General features: G+C 35.1%; 2 protein-coding genes across 2 annotated transcripts; one reads left to right on the forward strand and one right to left on the reverse strand.

Annotated features, from left to right (window-relative positions):
• Positions 1 to 4,770: 4,770 nt before the first annotated feature.
• LOC108190952 (zinc finger protein 335-like) lies at positions 4,771 to 12,033 on the forward strand. The gene is made up of 10 exons (XM_073910887.1): positions 4,771 to 4,907; positions 5,063 to 5,070; positions 5,134 to 5,202; positions 6,521 to 6,621; positions 6,816 to 6,902; positions 8,542 to 8,623; positions 8,807 to 8,872; positions 9,448 to 9,614; positions 9,715 to 9,849; positions 11,520 to 12,033. Exons 1-7 carry the CDS (start codon positions 4,771 to 4,773, stop codon positions 8,839 to 8,841), a joined length of 519 nt encoding a protein of 172 aa, XP_073766988.1. The 3' UTR covers positions 8,842 to 8,872; positions 9,448 to 9,614; positions 9,715 to 9,849; positions 11,520 to 12,033.
• Positions 9,616 to 14,049, reverse strand: LOC795802 (serine/threonine-protein kinase pim-1). The gene is made up of 7 exons (XM_001333790.9): positions 12,396 to 14,049; positions 11,506 to 11,874; positions 11,128 to 11,222; positions 10,898 to 10,948; positions 10,390 to 10,762; positions 9,924 to 10,097; positions 9,616 to 9,828 (listed from the first exon to the last, which is right to left on the reverse strand). Exons 1-7 carry the CDS (start codon positions 12,571 to 12,573, stop codon positions 9,731 to 9,733), a joined length of 1,338 nt encoding a protein of 445 aa, XP_001333826.6. The 5' UTR covers positions 12,574 to 14,049; the 3' UTR covers positions 9,616 to 9,730.
• Between the last annotated feature and the right edge of the window lie 19 nt (positions 14,050 to 14,068).

Raw genomic sequence — 14,068 nt, forward strand, 5'->3', positions numbered from 1 at the left:
TTAATACCGGCGAGACCACCTGAAGGACGGCGTGTTGTAATGTCGGCCGTCCAAAAGACTTTGCTTGAAAGTTTTACGGAGGGGCACTGTAACTGTCCAAGGTACTGTTGTATGATTTATATTGTAGCCTATATATGCACTAATAAACAAGTCAAAAGAATGAATGAATTAAATAAATATGGATTCTTAAATGTCAGTATTGCTTTTAGTCATAAAATATCAATATGTTTTGACATGTTTTATAAAAATAAAATGAGCATTTTTCATCATTTCAGCTATAGGCAATTATATGATTCAGTTATACATAAGTTATATGACATTTATGGAGCGTGTAACATGTTTCTGTGTTTTTGTTTTTTTTATTCTCTGTGATCTTTAATAGCTACGCAAATATTTTTTAAAACGTCAAGCAATAATTTGCCTACAACTTTTTAGTTAATTATAAACACAAAAATAATTATAATAATAAAAATAAAATGATCAAAATAAAAAGGTAAAAGAGCAACATTTTGCTAAATATAATAGTCCTTTATATGCTTTAAATCCTGCAATATATGTGTTGTTTCATATTCGTTTATTATTTCACTTGCTGCATTCATTATTTAATGTTTGAATACGGAAACAAATAACAGCCATCACTTTAATGGTTATATTTTACCATCAAAATGTAGTATATTTTATATCATTAGCAACTTTTAATATAAAAATACTGCATAATATAATTGATTGTTAAAAATGAAATAATTTAAGTGCTATAATTTTATTATTGAAAGTTTTGCTCACTTTTGACAAGGCCTGTCCAAAATGATATTTCTGCCACTATACAAATGCTCTATTATTGTTGCCTTATCATTGTTTATTTTTCTGTTATGTTCAGAGATAATAAATATTATTTATTTCCCCTCCAATCATTTTCAATCATCGCGTTACATTTCGGTCATTTTCCCTCCAAATAAAATTTAGCCAGAGCTGCGCAACGTATGACCTCTAAATAAATAAGGGTGCTGTGACATGTACCTATATTTAGCACCCCTATTTGATAGAGCGACATAACAGTGTTCAGTCACATGGTTGCTTTCGCTTTTATGATAAAAAAAAACTAGCTTCGGCTATTATTTAAGTTTAATTGAACAAAGGGAGCCGTTTACGTTTACGTATGCGTTTTGTGTAATGTTTTGAAGAGCTTTGTCGTAGGAAATGAAACCTTATCCGTGCTGTCTGGCCTCGTTTTGCACAGTTCTACTTATAGAACGCTTCAGCAAGATAGTGGAAAAGCGGCTATTGACAGCCGGTCCCTATCAGTAATCATAATCCTGCCAATCGTATTATTCCAAATTTAACATAAATATCCAGCTTAGCTTTACTCCCTAGATTCGCTTTGGAAGACCCAACCCATTCATCCCTTCTCCCACCTCCTCAATTCTAGGATCGGGCAACACGGTGGCTCAGTGGCTAGCCATGCTACCTGACAGCATGAAGGTCGCTGGTTCAAGTCCTAGCTGGGCCAGTCGGCATTTCTGGGCAGCATTTACATGTTCTCCCTGTGTTTGCGTTGGTTTCCTCCAGGTACTCCGGTTTCCTCCCACAGTCAAAGACATGTTACGCAATTGAATTAAATAATAGTAACAGTCAAAGGCACTTAATACCAAGCTTCTCTAATTGAGTATGCACTGGTGTGTATATTTCCCAAATGATGTTTAACAGAGAAAGGAAGTTTTCACAGCATGTCTAATAATAATATTTCTTCTGGAGAAAGTCTTATTTGTTTTATTTCGGCTAGAATAAAAACAGTTTTAATTTTTTAAAGAACATTTTAAGGTCAAAATTATTAGCCCCTGTAAGTTATATTTTTTTCAGATAGTCTATAGAACAAACCATCATTATACAATAACTTGCCTAATTACCCTAACCTGCCTTGTTAAACTAATTAACCTAGTTAAGCCTTTAAATGTCACTTTAAGCTGTTTAGAAGTGTCTTGAAAAATATGTAGTCAAATATTATGTTCTGTCATCATGGCAAAGATTAAATAAATCAGTTATTAGAAATGAGTTATTAAAACTATTATGTTTAGAAATGTGATGAAAAACTCTTCTCTCTGTTAAACAGAAATTGGGAATAAAAATAAACAGCGGGGCTAATAATTCTGACTTTAACTGTGTGTGTATATATATTTATATATAAAATTAAATGTCTGCATGTTATTACAAAACATATTCATAAAATTCACACCTGATTACAGTGTTCTTGTTTCTTCTTTTTAGAAGCCAAAAGATAGATGTGGTAAGATTCAAGATGCAGAAATAATATTTAAAAATTTATTTTATTGACATGATATATTACTAACTCTGAACAGTCTGATGAGGTCAGAGTTTTTCATGCGAGAACAGTCTTGTTTCAACCCTTCACAGGTTTCCAAAGTGTCTGAGTTTCCATGTCCCATCTGCAGTCGAGTATACCCCATGCAGAAACGCCTGACACAACACATGAAGACACACAGCACAGAGAAACCACACATGTGTGACAAGGTAAAGCTTTTGAATGCTGCAAATAAACTCTGGAGGGAAAAAAGCTGAGTTCATAAGACATGTTCAATTCCACCGAATGCCTGTTTTGTTATCTTTGGTTTAATGAGGATTCAGTCCCTTCAATATAATAGTAATTGTTGAAGGAAGTGATTCTCTGTAGAGCAGCTCTGACACAGTCAGGAAACACTGCTTTTCATTTACTATGTTAACACTAGTTTAAATGTGTTGCTTTGCAGTTTGGGAAATCCTTCAAGAAGCGGTACACTTTCAAAATGCATCTTCTCACACACAAAGAAAACAGTGGCAACAGCCTGTAAGTGAGATGTCTGGACAAGTATATATGTTTGTTTCTCTTTAAAAATGTTTACTTGTTTGATGAACAGTCATAGTATCTCTTTCTATCTGTGATCCTTTGTCAGGTTTAAGTGTGAGTTCTGCGAGTTCTTGTCCTGAAATGACAAGAAGCATTTGCTCAATCATCAGCTGTCCCACACCGACGACAAACCTTTCAAATGTGAAGAGTGCAAGTATTCAACAAGCAAAGAAGACTTCCTGGTGTTTAACATCGCCATTAAACACACTGGAGAGTGATGTTTTTAATTATTAGGACTGTTTATACTTCAGATAGGGCTGGACAATTAATAGCAGACAATAATTTGTGCATTTTGTCAGTAAAGCTGGTTCTAATAAACATCCAGCACATGCGTTCAGATGCAGTAGCTTTTACTACACACTACACTGAGTTATTGTACACTGATAAGCTATGCAAAACTCTGATTAGATTTAATCTATTGATAATGAAATAGAAATAATCATTCTGTGATAATGACAGCTGCATCACTTCTCAAACTTTGTGTAATAAAGGCTGCACTTGAAATTACGGCATTACAGACCATTTAGGGCAGTGTTTCTTAACCACGTCCTTGGAGGACCACCAGCTCTGCACATTTTCCAAATCTTCCTAAACAAACACACCTGAGTCAGATCATCAGCTCTTTAGCAGAGACTGAAAGACCTGTAATGGATGTGACAAATAAGACATCCAAAACATGCAGTGTTGGTGGTCCTCCAGGAACGTGGTTGAGAAACACTGATTTAAAGGTATGTAAACAACCTAATTAAGGTCCTAACCTATTTCATGTTTTGCATGTTAAATTTCTGTAGCTTCAGAGAATTCAAAATAGTACAATATTCTGTTTATTCAACAAGCGCTAGTGGTATTTCCTGGGTTTCTTTATGGGCATTTGGGGTTTCTGTGAGAGCACCCTCTGGCTTTTGGCAGAGATTTACTATAGATCACACCATGCCTCCCTGACAAGATATGCATGAGAATGTATGATTTGCTCAATCGAGTTTGCAATTTTTCATTACCAATAATGAAACAGGGCTGTTCAATATTTGATTCTGATTGGCTAATGAACATTTTGAGGTCTGCAATTAATTTTTATGGAAGCAAACAGCTAAAGAAGTTCCAGGCAGGCACTATGCTGAATGATTTCAATTGTTTCATAGACCACAAATGGCAGAAATCTCATCACAGTAAAACTATAGGCTTTAGGTGTGGTAACTGTAGTACAAGTGGGATAAATGACTCTGATCTATTGAAGTTGCAGTACTTTTCTAACAATTCAATGCCTGTCAACAATTATGCCTTAGTTAAATTGGTGGAATGTTTTCTGATCATGTCTGTTTGTCTTTACCCAGGTAAAAAGCCCTTTTGTGCCACTTCACGACGCAACACAGGAAGAACTCATTTATAATAACTGAGACTTTGAAACACTCTTCGACCCCAGACGCTGGGGTTGTGCCGATAGACGATCCCATCTTCCATCGCAGATGGCCGACAAACTTCACGGTGCTGAGCTGGCATCGGGATCCATCGCCTCGCCCCGCATTTATATTGATATGTAACTTATTATGTAACTTATTATTTGCATATCTATCCCTATGAGGAAAAGATTTTTCAGATTTCAGAAAATAATACCCTCTCTGAATGTAGCTATAGAGACAGGATCCTTAAATTATTTGTTTCAGACACTCTGAGAAAAGATTCAGAATCTGTTGCAAATGGGTGTAAATCATTTGACTTGCAAAACAAAATGAAGGAACTTTAATATAACATTGTGTTTAAAAAAGCGCACAGACTGACAAACGTAAGTGTAGGGGAAGTAGCTTTGGATTAAAGTCTCTGCCTGTGTATAATAAATATAAATGTGTACATATATATTTTTATCCTAGACTCACATGGCCTTGCATGCATATTTGAGGCCTCATAAATGCACCAGCTGCAGTTTTGCCTCTAAAAACAAGAAAGACCTGCGACACCACATGATGACACACACCAACGAGAAGTCTTACTCCTGCCAGGTGTGCGGCCAAAGGTGAGCAACTGAGAAAGAATCATTCAAATAAATTAGCAAATCTTAGAATTTGTACTGTTTACATTATTAATACAGACACAATCATAAATGTTTCCCCAAATTAAACAAAGAAACACATTGCCCCTCATATTGAAACTCTCATAAATAATTTTTAGGTTCAACCGTAACGGACATCTGAAGTTCCACATGGAGAGGCTTCACACTTAGGAGCTGTCTCCCCGTAAAGCTCGCTCCGTCCCCTCACGGCAGACCATCATCATCAACAGCGATGAAGAAGCTTTAGCCACACTGCAGAGTAAGTCCTGGAATGAATATAATTGAGTGGAGGAACTATGACGTCAATTTTTATGCAAAAATTCTGAAGCGAGTTCCGGTTCCCTTGTCCCAAAGTCAATGGGTTTTTTAAAATGTGATTTTGGTTAAATCGCTTAAATAAGGTTTGTTGCTACCACAAACTCAAGATACTTTCACACTTTATTTTACAACACAAAACACATCAGATACATCCCACTTTTGATTTTATTTGTTTTTATCAGAGACATTATACGTCTTCGAGCTGAACTGGTCTGGAATGCAACCCGCTTTAAATTTACAGCTTGTGTTGGACATTTGGATTTGTCTGTTATTTGGTGAAAGTGTTTTCATAAATCATATTTTATATAGGTTGTTTTTTTTTTCTTATTGGGCCTTCATATTGAGTGAAGATAATGACCATTATGACAGATTCATTTGTTTCATCAGGGTTAGAGTATCATTTATTTAAATAAAGCTATTTAATGAAGATTCTGCTTACCATAGGACACTGTCTCTTCCCTGCTTTCAGTAATGCAAAGTTGTGAATAAATTTGTAAAATATATATAAATATTCGTGATCTAATGATTTTTTGTCTTTTTTCTTCATCTGAACAAATGTTTAATTATAAATGCAATATTTACACTCCTCCTGAAACTCAATTATACTCACCTTAGAACGTATATCATATGTGACTGTATGGGCTGCTTTTCTCAGTACTTCATAACAAAAAAGAATATTGATGTTCTCTATCCATGACCACATTTGCAGCGGTTTAATAGACTTTTTGATAGACCTCATTTCTGTCGTCTATGAAAAAGAATATGGGATTTGTAATTGACAGTCATAGCTAGGTTTTCACTACGGTTAATGGGCTATGTGCACGCAGGCAATACACTTATTTAAACGTGTTATGATTAGAATATATAGGCACATTTCTAAAACAGTACAGTTCATGTTTGAAAACGTATACACCAACTGTAAAGCAAAACAAATGTATTTTTCATTGAGAAACTATCCAAAAGGCATGTACTGTAGGTCTGTATAAATGTCGTGTGAGGATTATCCTGTTGGACAAAACGTGTAAGTGTAATGAACTGTGTTTGAACACAGAGCTAATTATTTGCAATCTTCGAGAAGTCTATGGGAAAATCTTATGGGGATTTTATTGAAGGAACCAGTTTTATGCTAGCAGCCGATTGGCCTACGAGGTGACATCATAGTTCCTCCACTCTATTACTGTAGTCACACAGCCCTGGTCTGTTTATTAGACACATCTTGTTACTTTGTTTCATTATATTTCTTCTTTTGTGATTTATAGATTTGCAGGCGGGTCAAACGGTCATCAGCCCAGAGAGGTTACAGCAAGCGTTGGGTCAGGAACACATCATTGTGGCTCTGGATCAAAGTCTTTCTGACCAGGTACTGCACAGCTACACACTTTCTCATTCACAGCCTGTAATTAATGTTGGTTGGTTATGAAAAATCACAAAGAAGAGCTTTACATTTGAGATTGTATCTAATGCAAGGTGGTTTAGATTTTATAAAGTGGTAAATGTATAAATGTAATATAAATTCAGGTTTTAAAGGCATGTTTTTGAAAAAAAGTTTCTTAGGAGGAGGCAGCATATATTCAGCAGATCACAACAGTAGATGGACAGACCATACTGCACTTAATGACTGGAGACAACCAGGTCACTGAGGTAAGACTCATTTATTAAAGCTGTTTTCAAATAAACAGTAAACACACATTTAACAGTTTGGTTTTGAACAGATTTTTCATTTGAACTACATTTAGTAAAATATATAAAATAATAAGTGATTTTTTTTTCCTGCCCTAGTTTTAAGGTTTTAAACCTTTTTGTTTAAACACTTTTGCAGACAAAGTAGCAAAATTTAGTAGTTTGAAGAATAGTGGAAAGTATAAAAATTTCAAATAATAATTTATTAGTATTTTGGTGCTAAACTATGATATTAAAATAGAGTTTACGAACATGTTATCAAATGATTCTTGTTTTAAATATGTCTGATAAGATTCTTAGGTCTATTATCTATTGTTACACTGAATTATATTTTAGTTTGTGTCTTCTCATAATCATTGTAAAAAGTTTGACAGCCTACAAAAAAGTTAGGATTAAGTGATTTTCTCCTAAAAACACGCAAAATAATATAAAAACAAGCTTATTTTGCTTTTGCACTTTCATATTTTGTTTTAATGAAAAGCTGCCTTAATGTTGACATCTTTTTGTGAAAACAAGACTATATTTTTTTCTTGTTGTTGTGAGTTTATGATGTTTAAAAGGAATGCTGTAACATTAAGGTGAGACACATGTAATGTGTGCGACAGATTAAGGATGAGGCAGGAATTGATTCAGAATTTAAGCATTTTACTCAATGGTTTAAGCAAAAGATGTAACAATAATAGTAGAAAAAGAAATAAACATTTACAATATTGTCTTTAAACGAAAACAACAATGATAAGCCAAATTAAAGAAATTAACAAAACAAAACAATTCTTAAATCTAATGTCTAAACTAGGCGACAAAAATAAATAATGAAAATAAAATCTATATCTTCAGTCACGACACCCGATGTAAACTAATTAAACTACAAACTCAAAACTACACAGGGGGCGAAACTCAAACTAATCCTAAAAAAATCAATCTAAACTAAAACAAACCTTACAAGAAGGTCATAAAGTTCAGTTTAGAATCACACAACAACCATCAAAGCCTTTACTCAAACCCAGCAAAGTTTAACAAGTAAACTCGAATTACCACAGTAAATAACAAATAATAATAAAAATAATAAATCATCTAATAGCCTAAGCATGACAAAAAATGCAACAGCGTGGCACCCAAAGGTATGCCGAGGCAGAGCGCACACCAAACACTGATCTTTAGCAGCTTTAAATCTCCGCGACTCATCCGGGGATTGGTTGATCTGGCACCATCATAATAATGATGGACGGTTAACTGAACCTATAAGAAAACTAAGAGTGGAGTGAGAAGCTGAGAGAGAAGGGTGAGGAAAATAAATACACAAAAGTAACATCCAAAACAATATATAGTTTTAATGAATCTTACTCCCAACCACTTTACTTTGTTTTGTTTTTTCCCAATCTTTTAATTACTTAGAGACCAAGAAGAAAGTTTTGCAGTGTATGTTTGATTAGGGATGAAGTATACAGGACATATTTTAATATATGATAAAAAACTAAAGCTAAATCACACTTATAGTTTTGACTCTTGAAAATAACACCAGTAAGCGCCTTAAGCCTCATATTTCCTTGTGTTAAATGGCAAAATTAAATTTACTGCCTCTTCCACTCCCTTTTCTCAGGTCCAGTATATCATCTCTCAGGATGGAGTTCAGCATTTGCTCCCAAGAGAGTATGTGCTGGTATCATGGGAAACACATTCAGGTTAGTCTTTGTGCTTTACATCATTCATAACCCAAGAGTCCAGAACTCCTCATGGTTTTTAATGAACAGTTCACTGATGGCTCATCTGATCTGTAACTGCAACCCAAGAAGCATTTTTAGCTTTTTATGGTCTGTTGGATGCTTTTTCATCATCATGACTAAAACCCTGACTTTGAATTGCAGATGGGGGACTGGCAAATCACTCACATTCAGTATGAACATGATGGGATGTTTCTACAGGAACAACAGGTTGAGTTCAGAGCCAATACTGGCACACTTGTTTACTTTGTTCATGTTGTAATTACTGTAATTCAAATGTAACATGATTGCTTATAAATACTTGAACTGTTTGTGTTTACTTAACATGAACAGTAAAACCAATGCATGATGTATGTCTTAACTAAATCAGAAACTTTTATTGTTTTGTTTTGTTAAACATTTTGAGAGGCCTGAAAACAAACCTTTGAAAATTGGTTTTAAAGACCAAGTTTTTGAAAATGCTACAGATTTAAATTAAAATGTTTTCTTTGTAGATTACATGGCATGTAAGTGTAGATTACAGATTACTTAACAATACAACAAAACTATAAACATCATATGTTTGCAGGCACATAGTGTATTTTATAAAAAGAAATTGCCAACTACTGGCCTGACATAAATAGTACAGCATTTTTCGGCCTTTTCACAGACTCATCTGAATGTCACATTCTCATGTTACGATGTTTGTATTTTAAAACATTTCTAAAAACAGTTCTGAATTCACAGTAAAATATTGGAATTTTATATGGATGATTTGCTGATGTCGCAGTGACTGATATGTTTAGGCTTTGGGTCAGCGCTGGACTGTATTCTTTAAAAGTGTAGTTCTAAAAGTGCGCCTTAATGATGCCAGTGGCAACTGCAGTGTGTGTTATAAATGACTGGATGCTGTTCAAACCTCATGCCAGATTTTTGTCACTGGGACTAGATCACAATATAAGCCACATCACAAGTGAGTTCAAAAATATATATTTTTATTAGAGACATACACAAAAACAACTGTAACAATAAAGAAGTGAATAATACAATAACAAGACACTATATATTAACAGCAAAGGTGTCAACTGGCTACTCCAGCATGAACCAGTCGTGGTAAGGCATCTGTCCTAGAAGAATTCTGTGCTCTGGAATCTGCTGCAGACAAGCCCACATCAGATCACAGCATTCTGTGAAAAACAAAAGGAGAGGTGAGATTATTATTATTATTATTATTATTATTATTAAACTGTTTTTTTAACTTGTTCTTTGATGAACATCTCACCTTGAGAGAGGGTAAATTTGGACCAGTCATGCTCCAGGTAGTACAGGTCATACGTCGTTGGGAAATCTCCATGCAGCAATGTGAAGAGAAGAACCCCAAGAGAATAGACAGTTGCTGGTTTGGCATGGTAACATCCTCTTTTGTAAAACTCTGGCGGCATGTACGCTTCTGTGCCTGGAGGAGAGACATTTAGTTAAATCTCTGTGTCAGCATCATGTTGATAAATATACCAGATGGGTTTCAGGTGTGCTAATTACTGAGCTTTTAAACCGTATATTAATAATACTTATGTACATTCATAACTAGTGTTGTCAAAAGTATCGATACTGACACTCCTCACAGTCATATTTGCTGAGCATGTGAACACCAATGGCCAATCAGTGGTGTTTAACAGCGTTCAATTGGACATTTTTAAAATGTCAGTCCCAAAGTCGATACTTTTGACAACCCTATTTAAAACACCTACCAGAAAAGGTGGAGTATGCTGATTCCATCATGTAATCTCCGCAGCCGAAGTCAATCAGCTTGACCTCCAGTGTGTTTGGGTTTACAAGCAGGTTTTGCAGCTTAATGTCTCTGTGGAATACTTCCCGGTAGCAGCAAACATTGGCAGCATGAACAGCTTGGCCCATGATAGTTTGTGCCGTTTGCTCGGTGAGGACGCCTCCGTTGAGTTGCAGGAATGCCTCCAGGTCCATACTTGGCGTAGGCCGCTCCATGACCATGACATAATGGTCTTTGAAGACCTGCCAGTCTAGGAGCTGAATTATATTGGCACACCTGGAGCCACTGCTGGCCATACTTGCCAAGGTGATCTCTAGAGGTGGCTGGTCATGAGACTGAAAACAAAATAATAATGTTGGTTTTCAAACAAGGATTTTTAACCACAGCCTGTTGTCTAATATTAAATATAAGACATTATGAGTTGAACACAGTGACTGAGAAGAGAAAAACAGAAAGTGTAGTGTACTTACAGAGCAGAGATCTCGCATACTTGGTGTCATCTGGGCAAATTTAACAGCCACCTGTTTAAAGAAATAAGCGAACAATTAACATGTGCATCCAGATCATTTCATTCAAATCCTGAACAGAGGTTTCATCAATTTGAATTCTCAGAAATGTCAAAACAATGAAAGCATGTTTCTGATGATGTTCTTTAAATAGTGAACTTCATCAAAGAATTTGAGTCTACAGAAATGAATACCTGCAGACCATCCTGTATGCGGATCCCCTCAAAAACAGAGCCGAAACCTCCTTCACCGAGCTGCTTTCCCAGATTGTAGCGGGAGCTGATGTCATCTGTTAAAAAAGAAGAACATTTAGCTGACTGGACACAAAATCTTATTCAATTATAAACCAAATAAAACACAGAGTTTACAACAAATAAGACTTTCTCCATAAGAAAAAAATATTATAGGAAATGAAGGAAGTGAAAACTTCTTTACTCTGTTAAAAATAATTTGGGAAATATTTGAAAATGGAAAAAAATCACAGGAGGGCGAATAATTTCGACTTCAACTGTATAATTTTAAAATGTTTGATAAGCCTAAACAAATGTTATGAATTCTAGCAATAAACTTACTATTGTCCAAACAGGTCTCATCATCTGCTGTAAGACTCAGTGCAGAATCATCAGCGGAGTCATCTTGTGAGACCTTCTGGTTCAGTGAAGACTCCGAGTCTTCATCCAGTGCAGAGTCAATGTCAACCTGCACAGAGTCTCCGCTGAACGCTTCAAAGATGCCGTCTGTTGAGAACTGCTGACTCACTGGAGATTCAAAGCTGTTCACTTCAGATTTCACAGTGGAGTCCAAGTCTTCTTCTGCTGGAGCATCAGGAATTGAAGGTTGGAGAACCTCCAGCTCCAGATTGTTCACAGCAGTGTGAAAGAATTTCGAGCTACTGATCGGCTCGTCCTGTAGGTCATGGATCTCCAGTGCAGGGAGCGGATCTAAAGAGGGGAAGGAATATCATTAATATGATTCTGTAACTCTCTTGACTAGATATTTGAAGTTAATTTGCAAAGACATCACTCAATGTATTTTATTATAATCTTGCAGTTTTTGTGTATTGAAGTGATAATTAGCAATAAAAAAGTATGTTTAAACTATATATCTAAAGGCATAAATACAATTAATTATGAATTTCTTCTTTTAAACACAAAAATAGACCTATTCTGAAGAATATTCCTGAAATCAGCAGCCATTAAACTTCACTGTAGGAACTCAAAATACTGGAAGTCAATGGCTGAATTCAGTATTTGTGTTCAACACAAGAAAGCACCTGAAACAGGTTTTAGGAGTGAATTATGACAGAATATTCACGTTTATGTGAACTGTCCCTTTTAAGAAACTACCTAAAATTCTTAAATGTTTCTAGTCAATTTTATTTCTTATCTTTAAACAGCTACTCTGACATGTTCGGTGTGTTTTAGCATTGTTTTAGTAATTAAAATTCATAAACCTAATTTACCATCAACAGTAGCTCTTCTGGGGAAACAGGCTTGGAAGAGGGGCGGGTCATCGGTTATCGGATGACGGTGGTTTTCTGTCATGTTGCCGGTGGATTTAAGCGGCTCACGGGGTGGTTCGTGTGCACACTTGATACCGAACGCTTTCTTTAAACGGGAAATTAACTTTGAAAAGGCCATTTTATCACCGTTGTGTGGAATCGCAGTAAATACTGAACTACTAGTCGTCGAAAGAAGCAATGAGGGTTTCTGCTTGATTCAGTCAGCGTTAATTAGCCACTGATGATGTCAGAGTTACGTGGTTCCATTTGGAACGCGAAAGAACATTTTCAAAACACGCGGGGACTTTTTAAAACACAATAACTCAAACAACTAATGCAGGGCCGCGCTAGACTGACTGGCTAATTTGCCTTAAAGTGCACACACATCCACGTTATACACACACACACACACACTTAGGTCAGAATTATTATCCCCCCTTTTTCTTTTCAGTTTAGTCCCATTATTAATCTTAGTCGACACAGCAGATCGAACCACCAACTTTTCCAGCATATGTTTTACACAGCAGATGCTCTTCCTGCTGCAAGCCACCTCTGGGAAACCTTTTAATTTTTTCTCTATTAAATATTTCCAAAATTACATTTAAGAGAGCAATGAAATTTTCACAGTATGTCTGATATTTTTCTTCTGCAGTTTTATTATTTATTGAGTATAGTATAAATATTACTTATTATTAAGTCTTATTTGTTTTGGCTAAAATAAAAGCAGTTTTTATTTAAAAAATAACATTTTAACGTCATATTATTAGCCCATTTAAGCTTTTTTTTTTCCAATGGTCCACAGAACAAACCATCATTATACAATAACTTGCCTAATTACCCTAACCTGCCTAGTTACCCTAACTAACCTAGTTAAGCCTTTAAATGTCATTTTAAGCTGTTTAGAAGTGTCTTGAAAAATGTCCAGTCAAATATTATTTACTGTGATTATGGCAAAGATAAAATAAGTCTTTCACGATGTAATTTCTCATTTTAATAATAGTTTTAAAGGATATCTGTGTGGTATTTAGTGACTCATTATGTTTTTAATTTAAATTAACTAATTTAGTAATGTTTGTATGTAACTGGACTTGTAAAAAAAAATTTTATCTAAAACTTCTTCTCAATTAACATTAGTGACAACATTAGAAAACCATAGATAAGAGCTGACAGTTACTTACAGCCATTTATTTATTGCCATCCTGGGTTTTGCTTTCAATTGCAAATTTCTTTCAAAATGTAGCACTTAATATTTAATTAGTTTCTGTCATTTGAAAGTAATTGTTTACAGTTTTGCAATATTTCTGTCTCTATTGTAATGTTACACTACTTTTGCATTGATTCTTAGCTAATTTTTGATATCATGGGTATGACCTATTATCTAGACTGTATATCAGTGGTTCCTAACTGTTTAGAGTGGCATACTCCTAACATCCTTCTCCATTCTCTTTTCCGCTCAGACTGCAGTCTCTTCATTTAAGCACAATATTTGCAATTTAAATAAACATTTTCTGTGAATTCTTTACCTTTATGAATTCTTCTTTTTTACATGAATAATGTTTAGAATAAAGTATAAAGAAAAATATACAACCATAGTCAAAATTAAGTTATTCATGCATTAACTGAGCCCGCCAGTA

This window comes from Danio rerio, chromosome 8 (assembly GCF_049306965.1).
Source record: "Danio rerio strain Tuebingen ecotype United States chromosome 8, GRCz12tu, whole genome shotgun sequence".
In the NCBI taxonomy this organism is placed as follows: Eukaryota; Metazoa; Chordata; class Actinopteri; order Cypriniformes; family Danionidae; genus Danio; species Danio rerio.

Coding starts and splice junctions, on each gene's coding strand:
- LOC108190952 (XM_073910887.1), top strand. CDS start 4,771: ATGGCCTTGCATGCATATTTGAGGCCTCATAAATGCACCAGCTGCAGT. Junction 5,203..6,520: donor AGCTTTAGCCACACTGCAGA/GTAAGTCCTGGA, acceptor TGTGATTTATAG/ATTTGCAGGCGGGTCAAACG. Junction 6,903..8,541: donor GAGACAACCAGGTCACTGAG/GTAAGACTCATT, acceptor CCCTTTTCTCAG/GTCCAGTATATCATCTCTCA.
- LOC795802 (XM_001333790.9), bottom strand. CDS start 12,573: ATGGCCTTTTCAAAGTTAATTTCCCGTTTAAAGAAAGCGTTCGGTATC. Junction 10,098..10,389: donor AGCATACTCCACCTTTTCTG/GTAGGTGTTTTA, acceptor TCTCTCCTCCAG/GCACAGAAGCGTACATGCCG. Junction 9,829..9,923: donor CAAATTTACCCTCTCTCAAG/GTGAGATGTTCA, acceptor TGTTTTTCACAG/AATGCTGTGATCTGATGTGG.